This window comes from Branchiostoma belcheri, unplaced genomic scaffold (genome assembly GCF_001625305.1).
Source record: "Branchiostoma belcheri isolate BF01 breed outbred unplaced genomic scaffold, Haploidv18h27 scaffold84, whole genome shotgun sequence".
In the NCBI taxonomy this organism is placed as follows: Eukaryota; Metazoa; Chordata; class Leptocardii; order Amphioxiformes; family Branchiostomatidae; genus Branchiostoma; species Branchiostoma belcheri.
In genome coordinates this window covers 474,677-498,534 of record NW_017804509.1, presented here as the reverse complement: position 1 = coordinate 498,534, position 23,858 = coordinate 474,677, and the positions used below count along the sequence as shown (strand labels likewise).

Below are 23,858 nucleotides of genomic sequence, written 5' to 3'. Positions count from 1 at the left end.
CCGATTACAACACTCCGTCCGGAGGTCCTGACCTCCTTCACGGAGTAATTATGCACACAACTCATTAAACCATGAGTTAACCACCTTGATTAAACAATTTAATTAAGGGGCAATAATTTTGAGTGCAGCAAATTGTGTATAAATAATAGAATGTAATAGAATTTTGAAGCATGGATACAGAATTATGATACAGGTACTTATGAATAGAAATTACGAACATAACTCTATTAAACAAGGAGGTCTAAAATCAAAACTTCTTGTCAACCTCTTTGCTCTAAACAACAATAATTTTGGAGCAAACTGCAAACATCGCGGTAGGAATGAAAAGGGGGAAAATTCAACTCTACTCTACTCTACTCTACTCTACTCAAAACAGAAATTCTGTATCTTGGTTGCGTAAAACACCAGCTATTTTTCGCATCATCTCATTCTGTGCCCTTGATTCGCAAACACACAAAAGTTGTTTGCATGATAAGAAGCGGGACCCAACTTTTAAGCGGGGAGGTAAACAAATATTCAAAAACTCAACTAGAAAGAAAATTAAAAAGAAGAACTACATGTATTTATAAGGTTTTATTCGGTAACAAAATCTGAGGATGATGGTGACCTTCCTTTGGAAATGTGTCGGCTGTCGACAGAACGGGAAAATCATAAATTTTTCGTAAAATCTGTTGACCTTTTCTCTTCCCGCCAACTGGAAAGTTTTGAAGAGAAGCCCCCAAAGTTTTGTCCAGTTTTCAGCCGTAGAAAACTCCAGATTCACACATATATTTCCCCTTCTCCCCTCTTGAAAATTCAAACCATCCATAAAAGAACCAAACAAACCTGAAAACTCGGAGAATCTTTGGGGAAGTTTGGGAAAAGTCCAGAAATTATTCTCCTCCTCCTCCTATCTCCCGCCAATCTTGTGAAACAACAGAGGAATGCGACCTCTGGTGACCCCCAGGATTCGGACAATTCCATAATGGAATAGTGGGGGGTTCTTGGAAAAGAAGGGTTGTTTCATTTATGGTTTCGGGTGGTAGTGCAATTTTACGAAATGATCTCGATTTTATGTCCGTAATTTTCGCGTATAAAATGCTGTACGTTTCGTGCCTTGTGAAATATTTTTTTTCTCGTCTTCAGTGTTAACGTTACATTGATTCGTGTCGTGTCTGACACATTGTTTTACAGAAGGCCAAAAAACGCATAGACAGTCGGAGAATAAGTGAGAAATTCACACCTGGCAATAATGAATAAAGAAAGTAATTCACAGGGACTTTTAAAAAACACAACATGACCAGACGGAGTCAGTGTTATGTAAAGATGGCAATGTTCTTATTGATGTTATTCTCATTCTTCGTATACAAAACGTAGCGCCTAGTTCTCATGCAAATCTATGATAACAGTGGTCCTGTTCTAGCCTTTGTGCACCATCCTTTTATACTCGCTCCCCCAAAAATTGGCAAAATAGAGACTTCTCCAATAGACTTCTACATTACAAAGAAAACAAGAGCGAAATGTTGATTTTGCTAATTCATTAGAATTTTTCTTCTCAAGCGCACGAAATAGAAAAGATTGTTTTGAAGTGAGCAATCAAAGTCAAATACCATAGAAAAAAGGGAAACAAAAAAAGCCACTTATGTTACCTTTCCTAATTTCCTAATTTCCTAAAGTGCTGTTTCAAATGCTTAGCACATTTATGATTTGCCAAACAAAACCAGCATTTGCCTTTAGAAAGTTAAAGAAAAAAATCGTTTTATGAATACCATCATTTCTAATAGATAATGAATTGACCAAAACTCCAAGAAGAAAAGATATGCACCATTTCTCCGTGTTTTCTCGTTTTCTCTAGTGCTCTTTTCTTTCTTTCTTTTTTAAATTTTCTCCTGCCCTTAAAAGACAACACCAGAAAAAATTACTAAAATGTCGCAAAAATAGAAACAAAACATCGAGAGCAATCAGTAGCCTAACATCTGCTTGGAGATTTAGAGTTGACCCTAATTTGGTTACTAGTAATCTCCAAGCAGATCTTTTGGTGGCTAAAAAGATAGTATCCAACACGCGGACAGTATCCAGCAGGCCGACAGTATCAAATTGGGCCGGCTGTCAGAAAAAAACGGGGCGTAGAAAAATGTCACAATCTTCCCATTCAACCTCTGCTTGGAGAGTAAATTTGGTGACGCGAAACCTTTGTTGATAATCTGGCTCTAATTATGCGCGTCGAAAACCCCCCACGCATTCAATGGTTTATCCCGGCCCCAAGAAAATCAAAATGGCCGCTTCTGTCTAGAAATCTCTCCCGAGGATTATCCGGAAATCGAATCCAGATTGTGCTTCTGGGATGCCTAAGAAGAGAAAGAGGACGGCGGTGGACTCAGACGAGGACAGTCCACGAGAGGAGGCCCACACGAGAGGGTTTGTCGGCCATTTTCCCGCCCATTTTCGCTCACAGTTGTATGAAATATTGTATGCGAAATGCGCGAAGATAATTTATGACAGTTCCAAAATAATTTTACACTGTTGTGGAGCCTCCGTAGCGTGCTTGGGTTCAGTTTGTTTTCTTTTGGTTCTTTTATTATGTGTATCAATTTTCTGGTATTCGTAGTCAGCGTCGGGTAATTACTGATATAATGAGTGATAAATAAATGATGACAAACATCTGCCAGAAAACGACACATGCAAACCAGCGTACGATGTTTTGTCAGTCGCTTATAAAGACAGCTGCAACAACGCCAAGTGTTCTTTTTATTTTGAGGTCTGTCGTTTGATAAAAAAATATGTTCGGATTCTCCACCTTTGTTGTGTTGTCTGCACGCATACGTTACGGTTGATGTGCCTATTTTATCATGAAGAAATACACATGTATGTGCAACAGTTAGTAGTGAGATCGGTTAAAGACAAGACGTTCAGTCATATTTTTACCTCCATTGTCATATCTAGATTGCCCCCCCCCCACTACGTGGTGTGGTGAAGCCATTTAAAAAAACACCTCATCATTTGGACATCAGTAACTTCATATGAAGTATAAATAGATACTATTATGAAAATCAAAGAAAAACCCACTATTAGTCATAGCTGCGAACACACAGACACATACAAAGACAGAGATATTCAAATTTCAATATGCTTTTATCATGCCCTTTCAGTATATCCACATATGTAGGCCAATTTATACACAATTCGCTGACAAAACGAGAAAATGTAAATTATACGTTCCAGACACAATGTCATATTACATAATGTACTATCAATAGAGTTAGAGTAGTATAATTAGTATCTCTGAGTCTTTACATTGTATATGAAAATAGATCAGATTGTTGTCATCTCTTAGAACTGCTAGATGTTGTTACCATCACCAACTATGTACTAAGTACATATATTTTTTTGTTGTACCCGTTACATCTGTAAGTGTTGTGCAATAAAGTTCTTTTATAACTAGTATTTACTATCCCACCCTGCCCTCCCCCCAGTGAGAGTGATCCGACCCTGCAGGAGGTGACCACAGAGTACCTGAGTCTCCTGGAATCTATGAACACAAAATCCGGCCGAGATAAGGACCAGAGCTCAGGTAATGTCTTCAAGGGGGCCCGCAAGCCCTTTTCCGTAGAGCGTAATCGGCGTTTTAATTCTACGTAATGCGTTGTAGCCACTTGGAATTTATCATAAAGCGTAATCGAGAGGTTTCCGATTTCAGCGTAGAGCGTTGTCGGGACCCCCCATTCCAGGCCCCCCTTCAACGGTCTGGGATTGGGAGAATTTAAGAAAGTTATAAGAAATCTCTAGAGCCATCTGAGCTAGCTGAAGGCCTTATGTACTACTGGTCATGACAGACAAGACAGATAACTGATATAAGGGGTCTTGAAAATATGTACCAGTCCATGTCAGTAGAACTTAATGTCAACAGTACCTGTGCTAAACCCAGATTTTTCATTGGATATGTTGTTAGAATTGCTTCAAAATTTTGCCCTGGAGATGATATCTTTTCCGAAACAACATTTGAACAAGTTCAGAACAACTACAGATAGGATTCTTGATGTTCTGCCAAAGCGATATATCGTATATGGAAAAGTACATAATCGGCTTGCATGTGTAGTCACATTACACTGTGCCTTGTAAGACTAAGAGGGTCATATTCAGTGTTCTCACCAGGACTTTTTCACAGCATAGGGGATAGGTACAGAAGGGCAACTTTCGTGGCGCAAGTAGCGTATTGAGCCTAAAAATTTTGAAACTCCTGAGACACTACTTCTCACTTATTGGGGGACAGATTTTGTAAAGTTATGGTTTTCCCTTTACTATAGCTTCAATCTAAAGTTATAGTTTCATTTTTTATAAGATTTATGACAAAAAACACCCCTGTGCTGTCTTTGAAGCAGCATAGGGGTCCAAATCACAGCATAGGAGGCCCCTATGCTCAAAAGGCCTGGTGAGAACACTGATATTAATTTGATTGTGTTTATTTGCTACTACTACTACTAGGTGAGGAGAAGATGGAAGGAGAGGAAGACCAGGATCGGAGCAGCGAGGGCAGCAGGAAGAAACAAGGCAAAGGTAAGATAATACATTCTTTGTCTAAGAAGAAAATTCTATTACATTTATACCATGAAAGCTCCCCTACACTCAACTGTATTGGTATTCCATGATGAGGTACTGTGAAATAGAATTATGTACTTAAACAGTAAGAAACAAGGACTTTCATTGTCTAAGAAACAAGTTCTATTTAAGCTCCGATCTGTATTGGTACACTGTACAAAGTGTACATGTATTATATATTCCATTATGTACTGTGAAGTAGAATACTTTAGTAATTTTATCATAAGTAGTTAGTACCTGGTCACTTTGAAGTATGAATACATGCATGTACAATATATCATGACCTGGGTTGGTCCCTTTGCCTGTTCCATTCCACCACTACATGTATAGACTGTAGACCCTTTTAATGTTAAAGGCATCCAGTGCAATTTCAGGGTGGCAAAACTGGACTTGCAAAGTTGTTCATTCTTTTAATGTTGTAGTACGTTGAATAAATCCCAAAACATAAGTTGAGGCAACAGTGTATCAGAATTGTTTTGTATAGTAGACTGGTTCTTGCTATTTTTGGTTGGTATCCAAAAAATAAAGATTTGCTATGTAGCTTGTTTCGAGGTTATTTCAAATGCTTCAAGTATAAAATAAGGATGAAAATGAGTTCAGAAATGGCAGTACATACATGTCAATATCAGACCAATTTCTTAATCCAAAATATTTTTTGTTTCGCCACCCGGGACTTGCATTGGATGCCTTTAAAATTAAATGAAGTCAGGCCCAAACCCCCCCTCCCCTTCCCTTCAAATCGTCAGGAGAACCCCCCAAGAAGAAGTCTCCGTTCGAAAACGCTTTCCAATCCTTCATCGATGAGAGAGACCAGGCGACGTCGGTCTTCGGCGAGCCAAACCGCCAACGCCGGGGGCCCTCAAAATCCCAGCCCAGTAAGGGGAGTCTGAAAGACGTCAGAATACGAGGTAGAGAAAGTGACCAGGTAGAAACTGACCAATCACAGAGTAGTGCTGATGTGACCGTTGGCCAATCAGGAGCCAGGAACGGTGGTAGCCGAGCGGACGGAAGCAGTGGCGAGGATTCGAGCGACGTGGATGAGAAAGCGGACGGAAAGTCGTTTTTCGAGGCTGCAGACTTTGAGGAAGAAGAGGAAGTAGATCTTCGTCCCAGGAGGATGTCATCAAGACAGGTGGGTTTTCTTCTTGGAAACTTTGTTTGGTAGAACTAGAAGCAGACTGCAATTTTCTTAACAAGACTGGCAATGCATACAAAACATACAATTGCCATGGCGACGGTGGTTGCTGTTAGGGCTATTGTTTTCATGGCACTGACATCATTTCATGAAGACTTGGTACCTGTTAAGTCTAGACAGATACAGTGCACTCCTATCCTGAGTGTATAGTGAAGGAGCCCCGGGGTCACAGAAACAGAAAGTATTGCCATCTGGGGCAGAGAGGTCTTCCCAAGGGATTCCAGGAATGTGGGCATAGATATGGGCCAGAGACATGCCTGTGGACATTCCATGCCAATTGACAAAATGCCTGTACCATTCCTAGAATTCTTGCAAACTGCACACAATACTGTTCCATTAGGCTCCTCCCTGAGACATCGTCAAAAATAAAAACACAAAGTCTCGAAAAAACAGCCACGTGACAAGCTTCACTGGGTCAGTCAGTCTACTGAGGAAGACCTAGCCTGGGTACCATCCTACTTGTATGCCGGGGCTCCCACACTCGCTTCCCTAACGCGAGTGTGGGAGCCCCGGCATACAAGTAGGATGGTACCCAGGCTAAGGAAGACCAGAGTGACAGGTCGAAAGCTCTAGTTAAGAGAATTTTTTGTGTTGGACCAAAAGTTTTAACTTTAAACATGTAACTACCAACACAGATGAACTTTCATGATAAAACAAACAAACAATTATGAGAGTTGATGTTCTGTGTTGAATTGCAGGCGGCTCAGAAAGCGCGCACGGTCATGAAAGACCACGACTCGGAAGAGTCCGACTCGGACGGCGCCGACACAGTGGAACATCAGAAGGAGTCCATCCAGAAGGCCTCAGCAGACAGCACAGGTATGGAACTAATGGTATAGACTAGGGCTGCATATCTGTACACAGTACCGGTACAGCAATGCTAAAATTGAAAAGGTACAGGTCCGAAATGCGGAATTACTAAGTTACATCACTAAGTACCGGTATATACCGATATGACACAGGTGACTAAAGGGAGCATAACTAAAGGTGACCTGAGCCCTGACAACATTGCTGCGCTGGCTGCTGACCGGCGGTCGTGGAATGGACTTGTGATCGCCTGCGTTGCAGCCGACCGATGATGATGATGATGATAACTAATACACTGACATATCTTTCAAGATCTAGGTAGAGTAAAAATTGTATGCAACAAAAAACAGTCCACATACTCAGATGATACTCCACATGGTTCTGTTTTGTTTGAATGAAGCATAAGGCCACCTAGTTCTGCCAATAGCAGGGTGGCTAGGCTATTGAACATGATTTTGTCCATAGAAAAGGGGGAGGCCTCAGCATAAGCCATTTCAGGCTTCCTCTCTCCTTCTGCACTCTGTTTATTTTGTATACATTCCATTACTGCACCGTTTATGTTTTTGTGCCAATGAATAAATAAATAAAAAAGATAAACCATACTCATTGATCTACCAACCAATATGGAGAGTTGTTTGTGTTGGTTGGAAATGTCTAATGTTCTCTAGCCAAATTTGCAGGTGCTACAGAGACAAAACCTGAGGGCACTGTGCTGACAAGGAGAGGGAAGCAGGCTGGCAGAAAGAGAAGAGGTAAACTTCATCTTCTATGTGCAATGTTAGGCTCCTTACCATACCCTACTGTACAAGTCAGGTCTAGAGTGTACTCTCTTCTGATGGCAGTCTTGCCTGGGTCTGACCTTTGACCACATGACATCACTGGGTCAATCTCCAACAACTAGAGGAGTTGTACTTTGATTAGACTAATGTAATAGAGGTGAGGCAAATATATATATATATAAGTTGGGTAATATTTAGTAATCTTAGTATTGTACTCTTTTTTACCTTTTAGTTGCTTTAATGCAAGCTATTGCTATGATGCCATGGTGGGCAAAAAGCGGGTTGCCTACTGATAATTTGCATATGTCTTCAACTTATTTGCATGTGTATGATGCAAACAAAACAGTGATCGTCATATTCAAATTGCTGATAAGCCTCTATTCTAAGCCATTCACAATACATATATTGTCTGCCCTTGTAGCGAAGCGACGCCACTCTGAGGTGGATGATGATGATGATAATGACCCTGAGTGGAACCCCACACAGGAGAAACCCGCACCCGGTCCTCTGGACAAGGTGAGTTTCAGCAAAACAACAAACAAACAAACAAACAAACAAACAGCAGGGCTGTTTTTATCAGCTTTATGGTCTCATGAGTTTTTTCGATACATTAGGAACCATGTATTAATGGGTGCCTTACAATACCGTGTTCCTTATGATCCTACAATAATTTGATATAGGGAATAATTGATATTGATCATGCTATGTTGAGCACATTTACGCTACATCACACATAAATTAATTGCCAACGACTTCTATACACGCAGTCCCTTTTTATGGCAAATTACATCACAAAGGTTAAACATTAAAAAGGCAGTGGGCTATATGTTCATCAATTAGGTCATGAATGGATGACAATGACCTAAACAAGTGAGTGTGAGTGAATAAATGAATGAATTGATGAACAAGCTTTTCCCTGGGCCATCTCTACCCAAGGACATTATACACACTCTGTGTATAATGTCCTTGCTCTACCCTAGGCACTTGAACACAACTGGCAAGGTGTAAGCCAGCTTATTTTGAACCTCCTTGTTTCTTTTTTTCTACCTCCATGTTGTAAGGGATTTCACCAGATCCCTGTTCATGTTTGATAGAAGATGGTTCCCTTAGCTGGTGGAGGGTTAAGTGTAGCACGATACAAAATAAAGAAGGTTACAAACATGTCTCCTGTGTCCATCCCTCTGTATTTATTTATTTATTTATTTTTAGTCACATATTCATTTGGGGAGCAAATTTTGCTCATGTAATCATGTTGATTTATACCTTTCATAATTTTAATAGAAGATTGTGACATTGGATTTTTTTTGTATGTTGTGTTTTTTATTTAACAATGTTTATATATTAAACACGGAGGTAGTGAAAAGGCATGCATTAGATGACAAAGGTGGAAAGTTTAAAATCATTATTGAAGAAGCAAGCATTGTTTACTACTAGACAGGCACTAACTATGTTTGCAGTAGACAGCCCTCATTCTCTTGCATCATCATATAGCCAGTGTTTATGTTTAGTTTATCGTAATATTTCAGTTATTCTTATTGTTAAGGTACAAAACGTACATTTTCTATACGTTGGTCTTTTTAATGTGTCAATTTTCACCAATTTGAACCGTTTTGGAGAGATGTTACCGTAATTTTTAGATCAGGCACCTATAAAAACACGATGAACTGCCCTGGTTCTAATAATTTACTCCATACACCATCTGGGGTTACGCTGGTGTCAGGACTCGCCGCTCTGGTACATATTTTACCTCTACGCGCAATTTTTAAGCGTCTCTGTCGACACCTGGCACTTTTGGGAGCACTCTTGTGATATTTAGAAGCGTTGAGTGCTGAGAAACCTCTTGAAAACCGGTTTACCGCGTCGATATTCGAGTTGTATTTCATCATCCCATAAACAACAAGTGGTACCGGAGTGATCTTACCGGCTGGGTGAGTTTGCGTACGCTTCACATTGTCAGTTGACAACAAACATGAAACGGCATATCTACATTTCTTTTGTGTTGTGAAAACAGCCGAAGCGCTATAAAAGTCTCGTTGTTGATCCAGATCTTTGTCTATGTTGTTTCCAAAACTGAGAATTTGACATTGGTTTAACCATGGTTAAAAGATCGGAATTTTCGACCGAATTTCTCGGTCTTTATCTGCCCCAAGTTTATGTTTATAAAATGTTATAAACGCTTGGTTGATTTTGTAGCAAATTATGTGCAAACGACATCCGATTCTTGTTGGCTGCTCGAAAATGAAGAATGAACTGATAGAATTTGGGTTTGTCCCTTTAATTCTAAACAGATGTGGAGTGCCCCTCTCATATTTTGACCACATGGAGGCATAATTTCCTATCTTCCCGCGAAAAATAGCCTACTAACAATAGCCTGGGTGTCACCCGATTTGTAACGTGGCAGAAAAAATACAGTCCAACACTTTGCACATATCGGTATGGTGTTTGGGCTGTTTATGCATTGCCTTCTCATTCAAACGTAACCATGTGTGTTTGGGTGGGTGTGCTCTCGTGTGAGTGGTAGTGGTAGATATGCAAATTTTTGTATTTTGAAAAATTTTATTTGGTATTACATGTACATGTTTTCATTGTATTTTTTCGTTGTATACTCTTTATGCAACACTTGTGAAGCGGGTTTTACCTGATCACTCTGTACTTTGTTATGCAAAAATGCTCGTTTCCCAGATTCCCAAAGACTTTTAATTTATATATATGTATATACAGGTATATGGCTTTCTCTGCTTAGCACTCAGCATTTGGAAGAAAGTATTGGAGTTAAACACCCCTGTTGTAGTGATTGCTTTGTGACCCAGGGATATTGAAAACAGAAATGGGCGCCTCCCTATGCGTCACGTGAAGTGGGAAGGCTTTTTAACTTTGTATGTTTACCGAAGGAAAACTTTTTGTTTTTGCTACGTTTCCTCTTCTTCTTCCATTCCAAACACTGACCTCTGACCTGGTCAATGACCTGATTTGTTGACATCTCTCACCATGGTAACTGGTGTTGGCTTACATAATGTTGCAATTTTATAGTAGGAGGGATTTATACTCCTGTCTGACCATATACATATCTGACCATATATATATGAATGTGTTTGAGTAAGAATTAACAGAGCAGCCACCATATGCGAAGGTAAACATTATGTATTTGCTTTGCAAATGTTACCTTTCTAGTTTTAATAACTGACATTCCGTGATACATCTATGTTTTCCCATCCAGCCTGCCAAACCCTCAGCGCTGGTAGTTAGCTCGAGTGACGAGGAGATCTCAGACGACAGCACGATGCGGCGCGGCCCGGGTCGACCCAGTAACAACGACAAGAAACGGCCGCCGCTGCAGCCCCCGAAGGTCGTTATCTACCCAAACAAGGTGGTGAAAACAACGGCGTCGTCCTCGGCTTCGGGACAGAAGTACACCACCATCGTGCAGAATACTGCTGGGTATGTGTTTGTTTGTTTGTTTTGTATATCACAATTCTGCCAAATGATATACCGAGTACATGTATGTGTATCACAAAACCTTCGATTTTATTAATTTTCTGTCTATCAGTTGTATAACTATAAGTTTTGATCTGTACATTTTATTTATTGTGTTCTCCCGGACTCCAGGTGTGACTGGTATAACAGTATTGGAGATCCTAGTACATGTAGTAATTATCCAGTCTTTGGCTATACTGCAGTATGTGGGGACTTGGTTTTCCTTTTAATGCCTAGGATCTTGTAGATGATCATTGTGGCCTACTTACTGTGAGGAAAGAAAAGTGGCATTAAGTGTCTATCCCAAGGGCACAAGGTTGGTGACTTGGCAGGATACGAACTCAGAAGCTCTTGGTTCTGAGCCGAATGCTCTGCCTTTACGCCACTTGACCCCATGACACAGGATGGGTGTTCAGCAAAAAACGAACATACTTTCCTATCGTACGCAGTGGCAGACAGAAGCCCACCAGCAGTAACGTTGTCAGCAGTTCCTCCTCTTCAGACATGATGACAGACGAACCCCTCATCCTCTCCGACGCTGAGAGTGAGAGCGAAGATGATTCACGTATGAACTACCTCCGGGTGAGTCTGGACTGTTTTTCTGTTTTGTTTTTCCTGAAAATAAATAGATAAATAACACCACAAGGATTATGAAATAAAGACTTGAACTCCATCACTGGAAATGAATTGGGTCTTACCCCTACTCTTCTCAACAATAATGTTGCATAATACATGTAGTATCATCACTGATCAGTTAATGAAGTTTTCTTAATGAACAATAATACCAATGTAATAATTTGTTTTATTGTTTGTTTTTTCACCACAGGAGGAGTTTGTAGTGAACACGGAACAACTGAGTGATGTAAGTTCATCTTACAGACCTGACATTTTTTCAATGTAAAAGTTCAATATTCAGACACACTGACTTTCAGATTATCATTCTAGCTTGATTCTAGAGAGATTCTAGCTTGACGTAGGAAAATCCCACAACTATGTAAGTTTAAACTGTAATTTCCAACAGAAGAGATTGGAATTTCGACTGTACAACTCCAGTCTTTGTCCTTAACAAAGACTGGAGTTATCCCTTGGGTTGGAAATTACAGTTTAACTGCTTGATAATGACTTCTACCAACACAGATGAACTTTCAAGATGACATGTGAACTCATCATGAAAGTTCATCTGTGTTAGTCATTAATTATCCTGATGATGGCAACAGTGGTCGTTAAAAATGTGATCTCTGTGTAATCCTTGTGTTGGAATTAAGTTCAACATTTTGCTATAACATGTGAACTTATATTGACATGTGCTTCATGGTTCAAATAACACTCTTCTCTGTTCCACCAGGACAACCACCCCATCTGGCAAATCCAGAAAACTCTGCTAAAGAAGTATGTGCCCTACCAGGACAAGAAACACTGGTACATCGCCTCCAACAGTGTAAGTAGTGACCCTACTGTACTTGGTAGGTGTGAGGTCCACTCCACAATAGTTCTTGGGAAATAAAAAAAGCATTTTTGAACACCTCAGTTGTTGTACTTACAGACATGACTACTTTGTTTCTTTTATGAGCTGGAAGCATTTTGTTTAAAGTTTGACCTTAATGCCCAGTACCTATTTCTGTTTGTACATAGTTAATTATCACCAGGTCTTGCTACCGGTAGTTAAGAGGCACTGACTATATGACTTACAGCCAGCCAACAGAATAAAGGAAAGGAAAAGAATAAACTAAAACGTGCCAAAAACTGTTACTGTTCACTCCCACAGTATCTTGGATGGTTTGGGTCGGAGAAGTCCAAGTTCCGGCCGGTCCGGTGTCGGTTTGTGCGAAAGGAGAGAAATGCAGACATCGTGAAGATCGTGAAACCACATCGCTCTGCCAACACAGGAGGCACGGAGGCCGCTCCAGATACAACTAATGAGGTCTGTATGTTTGTTTGTGCATCTCTGTCAGTAAAAAGGGTATTTTGTAAATCATGAAATACTTGCAGTGGCTTTACTTTTGCAGTCTGCTGTTACTAGATATGTGTTTCGTCTGTACATGTATTACTACTATAGTATGGAATTTGTTTCAACTGCAAACTTAAGCGCTGCTTTGTATTGTTGACGAATGTAAACATAGTCTGACCTGTACTACCAGTACTAGTGACCATGTCTGCATAAGGACAACCTGGCCATTATCTCCTTAAAGATTTAACCAAGGACGTTGAAGCTCCTTGATCTAAATGTGCCTTGTTCTTGTGTGTGCGAGCAGGTCCAGATGTTTCAACAATCCTTACAGACTCTACTAAAGACCTAACTGTTCCTTGTCCAGATGTCTCAGCTGTTATAGACTCCTTACAGATCCTTGTTCTTGTTTCTACCAGCAGGTCCAGACGTCAAAGCAGTCCTTACAGATTTCTTAAGATCTGACAGTGACAAACACCTTAAAGATTTAACTGTTCCTTGTTCTAATGCATACCAAAAATTTCCAGACTTCTTAAAGATATAGCTCAGTAACTCTTCCCTGTTGTTGTGTGTGCCAGCAGGTCCAGACATCTCAGCAGTCCTTGGCAGATTCCTTTAAGATCTACCTGCAGGCTGCAGTGAGCCAGGTGCTCGACGATGAGTTCCTTCCCTGTGTCGAGGAAGAGAGAGGTGCGTCGGATTGATTGATTGATTGATTGATTGTTGATTGTGTCAAACAAGCAATTAATCAAGATATTGAACTAGAATGGCAACATTGGCAAAGCAAATGCATAATTTTTACCCTTGTATATGGTTTGCTCTGTTAAATGATTCTCACTCAAATACATTCATATATGGTGACAGGAGTCTAAATCCCTCCTGCTATAAATTTGCAACATGATGTAACCCAACATGTTACTATAGTGACAGATGACTGGTTCAGGTCATTGACCTTATTTGTTTGGAGAAAAAGAAGAAGAAACAGAGCAAAAACAGTATGTTTTTCTTCTGCGAAGGTAAACATGATTTTAAAAAATTGCACAACCATGCGTGTATGAAATTTCAGACTTGGTGTTTTTCAGACGAGTTTTTCCTGACGGCCCTGTGCAGCCTGGACGAACGTCTGGAGGAAGCAAAGCGGGCTGTGTCCGACAACCTCGGCTGGCTGCCCAGATTTAAGACGCTGGCTGAGACGTGGCCCTTCCTGAGAGAGGAGGAGGGGGAGCCGGCCACTGGGGTTCTGTGTCAGGTAACTGGTGTTGTCGTTGTTGTTTTCAGAATAGATAGTTTAAATAGTTTTTTCCAAGAAAATTGTTTTTTCCAGGAAATAAATTATTTTCCAGGAAGAGGACTTATTCAGGAATGATGTTTTTTTCTTGGAAAACAGAATTAATTTTTTCCAAAAAAATATAGTTTTTTCCAGGAAAATATATTTTTTTCCAGGAGAATTGTTTTTATTTTTCAGGAAAATATTTTTTTCAGAGAACAAGAATTTTTTTCAGGAAAACAAGAATTTTTTTCAGGAAAACAAGAATTTTTTTCAGGAAAACAAGAAATTTTTTCCAGGAAAAAAATTTTCTTAGGCCATACCAATTTAATTTCTTGGTTAACGGATTCGCCTCTTCATTTTTTTCTGATTTGCAAATAAAAATAAAAATTCAGAATCAACTGCAAAATGCTCATATTTTGCCCTGAACAGTTGAAAACAGTCCTTTTCTTACTACTTGTTACAGTCCTTCCATCTTTTAATGCAGTGCTACCATTAAAAGTTCAAAATTTATTGTTTAAATTTTGAACCAGCCTGGTGTGTTGACTTCATGGCTCCTATCGTACCATTTTGGGCCATAATAGGATGCCTAGGCCTGTTTTTATTTTTATTTTTTTTTCGCCCGCCCGCTCCATTATTTTTCTAGAAAAATCCATTAACCAAGAAATTAAATTGTTGTGGCCTTACAGGAAAATAATTTTTGTCCAGGAAGAGGAATTTTCCAGGAAAACAGAATTTTTTTAGGAAAACAGAATTTTTTTAGGAAAACAGAATTTTTCCAGGAAAACAGAATTTTTCCAGGAAAACTGAATTTAGTTTAGGTACACAGAAATGGGTCACATGTTAACCCCTCCGCCATCCTCCCCAGGCATGTGAGAAGCAGGGCCATGTTGCAGCCAAGCTCCTTCGTTTGGACGGCCGACCCTACGACAGGCTAACACTCCAGGACAAGGAAACACCATCCACCAGCTCTGAACAGGAACAGGTGGGGTGATGTTTGTTTACTCTGTTTATTTACCACAGTTGTGGAAGGACTGACATAACAGGTGCCTATCACCTTTGCAAGATGTCAACCTTGAAACCAGACTGACTGTAAGGTTTGAACCACTCTGGACAGCAAGGATTATGTTTTTGTCAAAAACTCATCATTCTTGTACAGTGTAGTTAGAACTGTGAAGGTTATTACTCACACTCACTCACTCACTGTCCGGTTCAGTATAATATAACCAGCTGCCACCACACTACGTGCCTGCAAAGCTGGTGTCTTACACTAAAGGGCGGTTGTCTTCGAGGTTTTTTAGACCTTTTTTTATGTTAAACCTTGGTAGTGCTGCAGTGTTTGTATTCACAGATGTTACAGCTATAGAGACCCAGGTATCCCTGTACTACATGTACATAGATTGTCAGTAAGTCTTGTTACAAAGTAAAAAGTATGTTAACTTTGTGTTGACAGTTGTTGCAGGTAGGCAGAGTGTGCGGAGAGAGGCTGTCCCTCTACCACCGGCTACACCACTACAGATTCCAGCTCTACAGGCGCTGTATGGCAAAGGTAGGCAGCCATGGACTTTTTACCTCCGGGGAGGAGACATCCTTCCGCGGGGTGTCCTCACACTGAGGGGTGTCCGGTCTCGATAAATTCTTTGTTTAAAACCCTATATAAAAATATACAATGAAAAGCCTGGAGGTATAAAATCTCAGATTTTACTTGTTTCTACTTTTGTTGCTCACCTGACTTATATTGCTGAGAGAATAGATCCAGTCATAGACATGAAGTCATGGATCACTGTTCATTGACAAGGCAAAAATGCCACAAATAAACTTCTACTAAAGGAAGAAGCTAGACTAGCTCCTTCTATACTACACAAAAATTTTTATGTTTAAAGTTCAAACTTTTGGTCCATCACAAAAACAAGTTCTCTCACCTAGAGCTTTCGACCAGTCACTCTGGTCTTCCTCAGTAGACTGACCCAGTGAGGCTTGTCACGTGGCTTCTTTGAAGTGTGACGTCAACACTGGGTCAAAGGTATATGGTAAAAATTTTTACAAAATTTTTAGGTGCACCCATTGATAGTTTTATAAAGTATGTCCAAGAAGTCTCTTGTTTTTTCCTTGTGTTTTTTGCACAGAGTACACAATTCAGCTTTTAGCTGCTAAGTGCTACTTAAGTACTGCTTATTAATAAACTGTCATAATTCATTCATTTCTGACTCATCTGTACCCCAGGTTGCGACCCTACAGGAGGAGCACCCAGAGTACCCACAGGAGGAGGTGGTACGGCAGATCCTCAGGAACATCAGCTGGGTCAAACAGGTCAGATTAACTTTCCTTAAGTCCCTGTCAAACACCAAACAGATCAGACAAACTTCTCTTGCCCTTCGGGCATTTTTTACACAATAGTTTCAAATAAATTGATGCCTCAATCAGGACTTTTTTGCCCTGTGGTGGTATAGTTACTTCTGCATTCCTTGCGTTTCGTTGCAGTGCGATGTGTTGCACGAGAAATATCCCAAATCATACATAATATATGTAGAGAGCTAAATGGTAGATGGTACTATATGTGCAACCCATATATGTATGGGTTCTTCAAGACAAGGGTTTTAAAGTCCCTATCACACACGACCAAGGTGTGATGAAGTTCGGGAGCAGTCTGACCAGATTGATTTAGACCGTGCCTACATTTCTATACGAGCCAAATGGTATTGAGTTAAGTTTTAGTTTAGCCTTGCCCCTACCTACTCCCGAACTTCAGACCCTCAGTCTAGTGGCTGCTATGTGAAACATCTAACTTTTCCAACAATGTATCCAGTAGTTTCATGTATTTTGTATGAAGTTCTACCTGGATGTCTGATCTTCATTTGTGTCTACAAAAACATCTTGTGACGGTGTCTTATGTACTTCCAGCTGTATGAGGAGCTGCGAAGTCTCCTGGAGGACTGCCAGGCTGTGATGTCAACATAACCAAGGCCGAGGGCTTTCTGCAAGAGAGAGAATTCTCCAACGTCTGTGGGAGTTACAGCCTCCCTGTGTTAGTCACTGTTACTGTTCTGTTACTGTTACGTACTGCATGTATCACAGGGTTGGACAAGTTTTCAAAAATCTACTTGCCCTGTCAGGCAAGTACATAGTTATTTCCACTTGCCCGAGCCAACTTTTCATTTGTCCAAAATATGACGTATTTCTATGAATTTTACTTGCAGAAAGGAAATTTTATATTTCAATGAAAAAAAAAGCACTTAATTAAAGTTTATGATATTGCTTGCTTTATTTACCAAAATAAGGGCACACGCACTTTGAGACTTCACTGACGAAAGGGCATATTTTTTACTTGTATCAATGTAATATCTTCATTTGAAAATGATGTGTAATTTTGCTTCAAACACTGCATTAAAAAACTTTACCTGCCCAAACAGGTAAGTGTAGGGGGATATTCACTTGCCTGAACAGTGCATTTCGTTACCCTGGGCAAGTCGGCAATTGGACTTGTCCAACCCTGTATCTGCTTTTCGTTCACACGTTTGTTTGTTGCAATACGATGTATGCCGCCATGTGCAACCACTAGTAGAATTAAGTTTTATCTGGAGATTCTGAGGTTTTCAATCCCCTTGAAAATCCTCATGATTCCACCACGTGCAACAGCTAGAATTAAGTTGTATTTGGAGATTCTGAGGTTTGATTTCTCTTGAAAATCCTCTAACTGCCTCTGACTGAAGAGCTGTTTTGGATGGTACGGTGAAGTGGCCCAGTGTGTAACAAGTTAGTTTAACTTTATTAAAGAAGTCTTTTTATAATGAGCAAGCTGGTCTGTGGAAAAATGTAGGGAGGACAATATATCTGGGAAGGGTGTGGTTTTCCTTGAAATCCAAATGTCTGTCTTCAACTGGAAACCTTTTAGACCTAGAGAAGTGGTCTTGTACACTGTACCTGTACACTGTATCTAGATTTGTTAAAATAGTTTTACGATGACCAGGCTAGTGTGTGGAAAAACTTGAAGCAAGGGATATACCAAAGGAAGGATGTCGTTTTGAAAGAAGAAAAGTTCTGTATTTTATTCAAATGAGGGTATGTGGGTAGGATAAGTAATAGAAAACTCTTGTACAGCTGAAACAACATTAAACTGCTCGTCCAAAACCTGTGCATTTGAGCCAGCAGAATAATTAACTGTTGGAAAGAAGAAGAAGATTACCTGTAGTAGATAGGTTGTGTTAATTATCATGATGTTTTTCAACATGAAACATTGAGTAGTTTGGCACAACTACTGACTTAAAGCACAGCATTGTCTTAAAATTCCAAAATCAACCTGGACATCAGTGTTAAAAATTAATCCTGTACAGCTATGGCTCGCCTTTTACCTTCCATTTGTTAGAAGTATACGCCAGTACAGTAAACCTGTCTAAAAAGCCAGTACAGTGTATCTTTTGAAAAAGTATCTTCCATAAACATTAGTGAGAAGCTCAGTTTCTATAACCAGCCTTTGACTTTGTTTGACATATTGCACACAATGCCTTACACTGCACATGTGTAGTTTAGACTGTGAGCTGGCTTATTGTTTGCTCTTTATGTTGTATAGTTACTATTGTTGATCAATGTGGTCTGATCTTAGAAACTACTTTTTAACTACGGCCTAGGAAAAAAAACTGTTGTGTTTCCTGTTTCAGTCTTGGAAAAATTATGGTCGGTAGGTAGGGATTATCTTCTTTTCTTAGACTTTGGAAATCTCAATCAAGACCCAACTTATACAATACAGTTTAACAAAGTAAAACTTGCATGAGGACACTTGCTGTCCATGTCATGTCAATGTTGGAAAAATGATTGTACTCAGCACAGTGTATTCTTCACTCAGGTGTCAGATCATTGAGCTAGGAAAGGTCGATCAGCTCAAAATATTTATGTCCCTTGCAGGGGTCCACAAAAATAAGGCTAGGATCTACATGTTTTTCTAGGATCGTTTGGGAAACAGGAAACAATTTTTTTTTCTAGGCCCAAAGAAGAAAGTTCCTATTTAATTCTACATGACACCCGTAACAATGTAATCCTTATGCAGTAATTGGGAAATATTGTTAGTGCAAACACAATAAGGAAATACAGTTCGAACGTAAATTTATTCCTTTTAATTCTTGGCAGCTCATGCGTACACTTTTGTATCACTTTATTAGCGATAGTATCGTATTATACACTACTGTAGTATGTATTAGTTATAATACATGTACATGTATATTAGTTCTTCCTACGTGTAAGACCATTCTTTTATTCACTGAAGGCAAGAATACCGACTGTGTTTCGTCTTTTATTGTGTCTTTAATTTCTTCAAAGTGTCGTCGAATGAGAAGCCGTACGCTTCGTAGTCGAAAGAGAAGACTTCGCCGAGCTTGATAATGTCTTCGTGGGGGATTTCGGCGTACATTTTAGCCATGTTGTCGTCAGCGCGCCTAGCGGCTTGTGTTGGTGCTGCAACCTTGCCCAGAATGCCGGTCTTGTGCATGATAAACTTGACGTCATCACCCATCGTGTCTAAATGCCCGATGTAGTCATAGTGGATCTGTAAAGAATACGGTGCGAGAAAGGAAAAAAGGATTTGTCGTAGTAAACAGAAATCACATTTCTCAAGTATTCTACTTCAATGAAACAACGCAATAATTGAGATGCTCTATTAAGGTAGAACGTCGACAAAACGTTCTACTGCGTGTACTATGGTTTCTGTTGGATATCTTTTCCGACACAATATTTAAAAACTATAGACGGGAACGCAACGATACGTTAAAGGATATGTTGGACAGGTTTTCAAAAATCCACTTGCCCAAACCAACTTGTCACTTGCCCGAAATGTCGCATGCACCAATCTAAAAGTCCATGGGGATATGCTTTTACTTGTCCTGGGCAGGTGGACTTGCCCAACCCTGAACTGTGCTATGCACACATGGTAAATCGCGTGGGCGCAGTACGTTCTACACGTGCTTGGGACGCTATATGTACAGACGCACGCACACACACACAAACACACACACATATGTTTAAACACACACACACCCTGGTTTTGAATTCCGACCTAGACATTAAGACGTCCTATTGTGAGTGTTGACGTTAACGTACCACGCATGGATGGCAGATGCCGTGCTGAGGTGCCCAGTGGACGTTCTTGTATTCCCGCCTCCTGGTCAGAACTCCGCGGACGAACTCTGGAAAGGTCACGTTCAGCCTTCCTCCTGTCTCAAGCCTGGAGAAGGGAGAGAAAGTACAAACGCTGTGCTGACATAATCTCCAAGTAGATCCCTTTCGGTGGCAAGACAATACCCATTAGCCAGAGATGGCCGTGCGTGCTAGGCTCCTCTGGCTAGGCTAATACTTATAGATACTGTCTTGCCACCGAAAGGGATCTGCTTCAATGGAGATTATGCTGACAAACGATGAGTGTTTCTGTGTGTGTGTGCTGTGGGAGATTTCAAACATCCGCATTCCACATACCGTAATCCGTACTAATTTTATGTAAACCTCATGCAAAGTTTGAATGCCGAAAAGCGGCTGTGTCTATTACTTATTTACTATATAGAGAAATATGTTCATCACATTCCAATTTAATGAAACATGCCTGTTCTCGTGATTCGGAATATCATCATGATGTGCTCTCACCTTTTCTTCTCTCCGGTTGTCCTTCCCTTCACAAAGTGATCCCCGTACAGAGCTTCAAACAGATCCACTGCCCGACCGTACCTGTAGGCAGAACAAACATGTCTGTGTGTGATGTAGCTTGACTACTCAGCCGGCCATCGAATTTGTCTTAAGACTTTTTGACGTCGGATTTTCAACGAGATCCTCGACGGCACAATTGCCTGTCACAAAACAGCCAGGACTGTCCCCAGAATGCGCTCCATGTTAGCTAGAAGCTGGTGTATTACGACGAAGGGTGATTATACCAGCTATACAGAGATACAGTATAGTGGAAGAAGCTGGAACTTAAACATCGACCAGTCACTGATATGCAGGACTTGTTGCAGGACTTGTTTATCAAGAATCGGCCTATTCAGCCACCAGAGGTCATGCCGGCGTGAAAAACCTTCCTGATCTTCGTTCGCGAGGACAAGCCATGACAGAGATACAGTGTGGCTTAAATCGTGTTGTACGTCCAATATGACCAGGCCCTTACCTGTATCTGTGGATTGATGTAGATAATGCTACCTGAACTTGTCCTGGTAGGCGGACAAGAGTCTCTCCAGGGGTTCTCTCACGATCATGAACTTGGTGTAATTTTCCAAGCGGTGCCGGAGGTCCCGGGACCCTGCCTTAAACCTGTAGTTTGAAAAAAAGTTTGTGATGGGGGTATCTTTTGACTGCTATGATGTTTTCTTTTATTGCAGTCGTCGTCTATACATTCACCCATTCATCGTAGAGTCACAAGGATTGTACGGTAAAATTGTTCCACCATTTTGAGCGAAGATGCGATAAAACTAGCCTCTATCAGGCTTCGGGAGGCGGCTGGAAAGAGTGGAAATCGGCCAAATAGAGATATAACATGCCAAGGGCCAGGAGCTGGTATGCTGGAGGGAACATTTTGCCTCTCCAGTAGACCAACTCCCTTGGCATGTTATCTCTCTATTTGGCCGATTTCTACTCTTTCAGCCGCCTCCCGTAGCCTGGTAGAGGCTAAGATAGAACAAACTGACGACAAATCACACGATAGACTACGCTGCTCTGTCATAAGACAGCTTCATTTCACGGAACACGTTCACGACTGCGACAAGCCTTTCGTACGACACATCTAAGATTCGGAAACCTGTCATACCTGTCGAACGACACATCTACGACTCAGACGTCATACAAGACGAATGAAAATCTAAGGTAACGACAGCATGCTTTACCTGCTGAGGTCTTTGAATGCCTTTGGGTCGTAGACACCGAACTTCTGGATGTATTTGTAGTTGGGGTCGACCTGAATGAAAAGAAACCTACAATGAGTGCACTGGAAGACAGAAGAAAAATGTCCAGACTAGGCATGATGTACAAAATGACTAATAAACTGGTGGACGTACCAATCACTAAGTACCTAATACCAGCTCAGAAGAGAACAAGAAATAGCCATGCCTTCGAAGTACCAGAGTTATCAACCATTACCAAGATTGAGGTGTTCAAAACCTCATTCTTTCCTAGAACGTATCGCAGAGTGGAACTGTACACCAAGTACAGTAGAGGCATTTTCATTAGACACGTTGATTAGATAGATTGAACCGCGACGAGGGTCGACATCGTCTACCAGATACCTTTGACCCAGTGTTGACGTCACACTTCAAAGAAGCCACGTGACAAGCCTCACTGGGTCAGTCTACTGAGGAAGACCAGGGTGACTGGTCGAAAGCTCTAGGTGAGAGAATTTTTTGTGTTGGAACAAAAGTTTTAACTTTCAACATGTAACTACCAACACAGATGATCTTTCATGATAGATAGATTAGATGTTAAGAGTTAGACGTTGAAGGGTATACCGGCTATACAGATACCTGCGCCAGGATGTTCTTCATGGTCGTACTTCCCGACTTGGCGACGTCACAGAAAACTGTCCTGTAAGGGTCGTTATACCGCAGCTTGTGCAGCCGCCGGGGTGGGGGGAGAGGGCCCTGGAACATGCAAACGTTACCAAGAGAGACACCATGTGAGCAAATACGCCACTTCCAGAAGAGGGAGAAGAGGAGGGATTGGGAAGGGCCATGGAATGGTATTCTTATCCGCATCCAATCAGTTTAGTAACCACCCATCCACTCCTTCCTTCATTCATTCGCCGAATCATTCACTCCTTCATTCATTCATTCATTCATTCATTTACTCACTCACTAACTCATTCATTCATTCTCTGAATCGTTCATCCCTTCATTTATTCACCTCATTCTTTCATTCACTCCATTCATTCATTTACTCTCTCCTTCATCCATTCACTCTATACATTTACTCTTTCATTAATTCATTCATTCACTCAGAACGAGGGCAATCTTGCTCTCGTTCACTCTCACTCACTCACTCACTCACCCACCCACTCACTCACTCACTCACTCACTCACTCACTCACTCACTCACTCACTCACTCACCCACTCACTCACTCACTCACTCACTCACTCACTCGCCCACTCACTCACTCACTCACTCACTCACTCACTCACTCACTCACTCACTAAGACCCTCATTGGGCATCACGCCCACTCATTCCATTCCACGCTTGAAAAAATTTTGGGATGATTGGAGTTAAATGTGTAAGTCATCAGTTACTAGTACATACCTTGATATTGTGCCGTTTGCAGGCTCGCCGCACGGTGGCTCTCCGAGCAGCGTGCACTTCTTCCATCCGTGCGAGCCACGCTTCCCACTTCTCTTCTCCCGCTCCCTTCTGCAGGGGTGTCTGCATCTGCAGTGCGTTAGATTTACGCAAGGTGTCTCCCCTGACTGGTGATAACTCCTCTTCTATATCTTCTTCTGGGAATGAAGAATTTAACCACATGGTGTCTCTCTTGGTAATGTTAGCATGTTGCTCTGGCGTCTCCCCGTTTTGGTGGGTTTCTTGGGCTGCTAGATCATTCTCGTCCATAGACTGGTCTGCGTCTACTGGATTATATGAGCATAACAAGTTGTTGTTGTGGGAATTAAGAGAAAAGAGATTATGGGTATTTAGAGGGCCTTCAAAGATTCAAAATTGCATTTTCAACAAGCAAATTGCATCATTATTGTATGTTCAAAACGAAATTAAGGGGAAGTTGAACGGCAATACATTAAATGGACTCTTAGGATATTGATTTTGAGAAAATTTACACAAACTCGAAACGATATCATGCATATATTCATCA

The 23,858-nt window shown here is 40.8% G+C and overlaps 2 protein-coding genes across 2 annotated transcripts; one reads left to right on the top strand and one right to left on the bottom strand.

Annotated features, from left to right (window-relative positions):
* Nucleotides 1–2,214: 2,214 nt before the first annotated feature.
* LOC109486889 (glutamine and serine-rich protein 1-like) lies at nt 2,215–19,151 on the top strand. Its single transcript, XM_019790795.1, has 18 exons — nt 2,215–2,397; nt 3,453–3,550; nt 4,462–4,533; nt 5,322–5,707; nt 6,469–6,589; nt 7,258–7,329; nt 7,778–7,872; nt 10,574–10,794; nt 11,280–11,412; nt 11,657–11,692; nt 12,176–12,268; nt 12,596–12,751; nt 13,357–13,465; nt 13,858–14,024; nt 14,911–15,027; nt 15,496–15,591; nt 16,266–16,352; nt 16,944–19,151. The coding sequence occupies exons 1-18, from the start codon at nt 2,324–2,326 to the stop codon at nt 16,998–17,000; spliced, it is 2,190 nt and encodes a 729-aa protein (XP_019646354.1). The 5' UTR covers nt 2,215–2,323; the 3' UTR covers nt 17,001–19,151.
* Nucleotides 18,826–23,515, bottom strand: LOC109486888 (carbohydrate sulfotransferase 11-like). The gene is made up of 7 exons (XM_019790794.1): nt 23,297–23,515; nt 22,526–22,642; nt 21,893–21,963; nt 21,213–21,323; nt 20,667–20,747; nt 20,130–20,253; nt 18,826–19,578 (listed from the first exon to the last, which is right to left on the bottom strand). Exons 1-7 carry the CDS (start codon nt 23,513–23,515, stop codon nt 19,327–19,329), a joined length of 975 nt encoding a protein of 324 aa, XP_019646353.1. The 3' UTR covers nt 18,826–19,326.
* Between the last annotated feature and the right edge of the window lie 343 nt (nt 23,516–23,858).